The 5,293-nt window shown below is 41.5% G+C and overlaps 1 protein-coding gene across 1 annotated transcript; it reads left to right on the forward strand.

Moving 5' to 3' along the window:
* The first annotated feature begins 437 nt into the window (after positions 1-437).
* Positions 438-3,608, forward strand: LOC105223467 (uncharacterized). Its single transcript, XM_019989309.3, is given in 6 exon segments — positions 438-760; positions 938-1,663; positions 1,666-1,738; positions 2,196-2,784; positions 2,845-3,116; positions 3,181-3,608. Coding segments are annotated over 6 exon segments (2,163 nt in total). The 5' UTR covers positions 438-546; the 3' UTR covers positions 3,470-3,608.
* The last annotated feature ends 1,685 nt before the right edge of the window (positions 3,609-5,293 follow it).

Below are 5,293 nucleotides of genomic sequence, written 5' to 3' on the forward strand. Positions count from 1 at the left end.
TCACATTCCTAAATCTTAATGCAATTTTAGCATTCATAGTTTTTGTTCAAAAGAAGCACGGTAAAAAAGTCCCTCTTGATCCCCATCACTTTAAAATAGTCACTAGCCCGACTGTAACGTTTCCGAAATGAAGAGCCATATACATATTGCTTTATTCGCAAAATACCATTCCTTTAAAGTAGTTCTACATTCCTGAATGTTTGGTTTTACTAGGCACATTATAAATTTAAGAGCAACAGCAATTTTCCACCAAATTGCTGCAATTTAAGCCTACGTGCGACTCAGCAACTCAACACATCTATTTTTTCATTATTTTATAATTGGACTAATAAGTCCGCAATTGCGCTTCGAAATACGAATAAAGATATTAACTACCCCACTTAATGGTAAAAACTCTCCTACAGGAGAATGAGTAAACGGACAGTGCTATAAAATGAATCGAACGCTCAACTTGGCGGCAATTTACGGCACATCCGTGGCATGCAACAGCACACGGTTTTGAGAAAGAACGGAAAATAAAAGGCTTAAGCAAAAAGAGTACAAGCTATGACTCCACACTTCATTCTACTAATTTGCCATATATTTCTGGTGGCCATTTCAAGCGGCGCTGAGCCAAGCGGTTTCACAGGTGCCGAGCAACTAGGCAACTCAACACCGAAAGAGCCAATTGGAGCAGGTTACGATGCGCAAATTTTCATGGAATATTTTCGTTGGCATGGTGTCCACAACATAATGTTGATTGTTTGTCCGCAGGATGTAGGTAAGGAAGTAATATGCTGCAATAATGGAGCGGAAGGTGAAATGGAGGGGTACGGTAATCCTCCCCACAAACCAATAGTATAAGCTATAACCTCGGCAGTAAAAAATATAAAATTAAATGACCAATATTTTCAGCAACATAAACCAACTGCGCCTTTTAATTCTCCTCTTATTGCAGGCACCAGCGAAAAGCATCGTAAATTGAAATCGCTACTGCGCCAATTTATCGCCCATGGCTTTCCAACACGCATATTCAATGGCCAAGACTATGATGACAACGAAAGCACTCGCAGTACGGGGCAAGCGCAAGCGCAAGCTGAAGCCGAGCCATTCAATACGACTCACAACTCAACGGCAGATTCAACAAGCGCCGCACTTGCAATGAACCGACCCACGTTCGGTCCACCGCGCACATTCCGTAGCGATAACAACACGCGTCGCCCATTGCGTTTGCAGCTGCCAGCACTCACCTATAAATCAGGTATACTGTTGTTGCAATTCGCCAGCGCCTGTTCACTCAACGTGCTACGCTGGGCCGCTGCCGCCGAGCACAACTATTTCACCACAAATCGCTTTTGGTTGCTTTTCACCGATGAGCCGACACATATTTCACTGCTCGACGATGTGGACATATTTCTGCCGCCGGATGGCGAGGTGCGCGTCATGTTGCACCAGCCAGGCGCGCAATTTTTCACGTTGGTGGATGTGTATAAGGTAGCCGCAGACAAGCCTTTACTACGCACCTCGGTGGGTGGTCGGGAATTGCGGGACGCAGAGGATATGTTGCAAGCGCTAGGGGAATTCGGTTCGGCTATTTCTTATCGTCAAAATTTGGAAGGTATCACTTTCAAGACGGGGCTTGTGGTCGCCTTTCCTGATTTGTTTACGAATATCGAGGATTTGTCGCACGGCATATCGACACTATTTCAAAAGTAAATAATAGGCTAACCCTGGAGTTGGCGAACAAATTAAATTTGCGGTAAGTTCTTCAAATTGCTCCAATTAATAGTTGAGGTAGAAGTTATACTGGAGACGGTAGAGTTTTTCACTACGAATTTTCACTAGAAATTGTTGGATCGATTGATTAATGCTGGTGAATCCCTATGGGGGGCTCGCATGAAGATCTTTTAAATTATATTCTTTGTTGTTGGTTAATTGATTGGTTGAAAATAGGGGCGCACGAGCGTGTAGACCTCAGGCGGCCGCACTTAGACCATCCCGGGTGTACAACAAGTGCACCTTATCCAGCAACACAGTAACCTTAATAAAATACATTTTTTTCTACTTCATAGCAGTGAGTTCATGACAATACTCTCTTAATTTAAATAGCTTTGTAGCGTAAAGAATGCGTACCCAGTTTAAGGCCTGTCCCCGTGTGTTGAAAAAATTTTCCAGAGCGTTCTTTATTAAAAAATTATTATTTTATTTTCTAAAAGCTTCAACACGCATCAAGTCGACAACTATGGCTGGCATAAACCAAACGGCTCGTTCGATGGACTAATGGGACGTTTTCAACGATACGAACTGGACTTCGCCCAGATGGCAATTTTCATGCGACTTGATCGCATCGCCATTGTGGATTTTGTAGCTGAAACATATCGAGTACGCGCTGGTATAATGTTTCGCCAACCACCACTATCGGCCGTGGCCAACATCTTTGCCATGCCCTTTGCCAGTGATGTCTGGATTGCTATACTACTGCTTATGATCTTCACTATAGGTATATTCATAGTGGAGTTAGTATATTCGCCACATTTGCACGAGATGGATATATTGGATTGTGTGGTCTTCGTTTGGGGTGCGATGTGTCAGCAGGGTTTCTATGCTAACCTACTCAACCGCTCCGCCCGCGTCATTATTTTCACAACATTTGTATCGACACTTTTCTTGTATACGTCATTTTCGGCGAATATAGTGGCGTTGTTGCAGAGTCCTTCGGAGGCCATACAAACTTTAAGTGATTTAACGCAGTCCCCGTTAGAGGTCGGTGTACAAGATACACAATACAACAAAATATACTTCAATGTAAGTAAATGGAATTTAATTAATAATAAGTTTGCGTGACTAATAGTTCTACGGTTGTAGGAGTCCACCGATCCCGTTACCAATCACTTATATCACAAAAAAATTGCACCCAAAGGTGAAAATATTTTCATGCGCCCCTCAATAGGCATGGAGAAGATGCGGACAGGTCTCTTCGCTTACCAAGTGGAATTGCAAGCCGGATATCAGATCATAAGCAACACCTTTAGTGAGCCAGAAAAGTGTGGACTCAAAGAGCTGGAGCCATTTCAGCTGCCGATGATTGCAGTTCCAACCCGAAAGAATTTCCCATACAAGGAACTCTTTCGTAGACAGTGAGTGCATCACTTTTAGTTCACAAATATCGCATATGTTGTCTTCTTCTTAAATTGCATGTAGATTGCGTTGGCAACGTGAAGTGGGCTTGATGAACCGTGAAGAGCTGAAATGGTTTCCGCAGAAACCGAAATGTGAGGGTGGCATGGGTGGTTTTGTTTCGATCGGCATCACTGAATGTCGCTACGCTTTGGGCATTTTCGGTTTCGGATTACTACTGAGTGCTTTTAGCTTCATTCTGGAATTGGTCGTTAATTATGTGTGGAATTTAGCAAAGAAAATACATCGAAATAAGAAACAACGGAAGCAAAGTAATGCTGCTGATGGGTATCATGGTAATTTTGTACATTAGGTCCGTCGTAATTTATTATACTATTTCACAAGTTGTGGCACATGCGAAGAAGATCAAATTTATTTATTGGAAAGCTACAAATCTTACGATGTTAAATAAATCCGTGTTCCCTGTTTTAATTAGGAGGGATATATACTTACACATCTGTTTTGTATATCTGAGCGTTAAAGTTCGTCCTTCCGGCCGTGGAAACTGATACACGAGTTCCTTGGCAAAAAAGAGAGGACTAGTTCGTAAATGAATTTAGTTGTCTCACTGCCTTGCCCACAGAAGGTGATTAAACGAAAAGTTATGAAGTGTCATAACTAAACTCTAAATTAATTATTAAACACCCCTACTGACATTGTAAATATCACCCTTCCCCATATAACCGTTCTGTTAAAAACTAGTCAAAACGCGATAAGTCAATAAATAAAGGGTGATCCACTTCGAGGTTTCAAACTTTTATAAAGCAAAAACACAGAAACTGTGTCAGAAAAGCACAGTTTGATGGGAATTTTTATGATCATTCGAAGGAAAATTCTTTGCATTTATTTTTTGAAGACTATCTATTTCAAATGCTGGCCGCGGCTACGTCTAAATGGTTCATTCATTGAGTCCAATTTCCGACGAGTCGTTCGAACATTTCGACTGTTCGCATAGACTTTAGACTTAATATATCCCCACAGGGAAAAAGTCTAAAGGTGTGATATCACACGATCCAATTGACCGCGCCAGAACATTAAATTATCTGCTCACCGATGTGTACTCCCAATCCATTGATTGATGCAATGTGTGGGAAGTGACGCCGTCTTGTTGAAACCAAATGTCGCCGAGATCACAAGCTTCAATTTCAGGCATCAAATAGTCGGTTATCATGGCGCGAACGTAACGGTCGCCATTGACGGTTACGTTCTCACCGGCATCATTTTTGAAGAAATATGGGCCGATGATTCCACCGGCCTACAAACCACACTAAATCGTTGGTTTTTCGGAATAAAATAGCTCTTCTTGAATCCCTTCAGGTTGCTCTTCGTCCCAAATGCGGTAATTTTGCTTGTTTACATACCCATTGGGCCAGAAATTGGCCTCATCGCTGAGCAAAAGTTGGCTCGAAAACGTCTGATCTTCTTGGAACTTTTCAAGAGCCCATAAAGCGAAACGATGTGGCTGGGGAAGGTCGACAGTTCTTGCACAAGCTGCGTTTTTTACGCGTTCAATTTAAGATCTCGACGTAAAATGCGCCAAGTCTTTCATACGACAGCCCGAGTTCCGGCGAACAGCGCCGTATCGACTCTCCACAGTCTTAGTGTATACTCTCAGCTACGGCTGCTATATTTTCTTCACTGCATACTGGACGTGGTCTATTCCGTCGAATATTACCCAATAATGAATGCTAGGTATCAGGATGATGGTGTTGTGTTATGTTGAGCGAAGCACACAAAACACATTATTTACAGAATTTTCAGAATGAATTTTCGTAAAAAGGTTGAACGATTTGTGAACGTTGTTCAGGCGTAAGTCTTTCCAAATTAATTCTGCGCCATCTTTGTGGTATTTTAATTAAATTAAACCCATTCCATTTAAGGATGGTTTTAGCGTAATTTTCGTTGAAGCGATAAAATATACATTGATAAAACTTAGTTGGTACATGACTTTCAAGATAAGTTAATAAGATACCAATTTGATTGCTATCTATTCATGATTTCGTCAAACAATTGCTACATTTTTTAATATTACCAACAATTAAGGTATTTAGCCGGCTTTGATCGCTGCAAGTTGCAACTGTATGAAATGTTTGGTTGCACCTGAACATAACCCTTCCTTTATTATTTTAAAATAAAA

This window comes from Bactrocera dorsalis, chromosome 5 (genome assembly GCF_023373825.1).
Source record: "Bactrocera dorsalis isolate Fly_Bdor chromosome 5, ASM2337382v1, whole genome shotgun sequence".
In the NCBI taxonomy this organism is placed as follows: domain Eukaryota; kingdom Metazoa; phylum Arthropoda; class Insecta; order Diptera; family Tephritidae; genus Bactrocera; species Bactrocera dorsalis.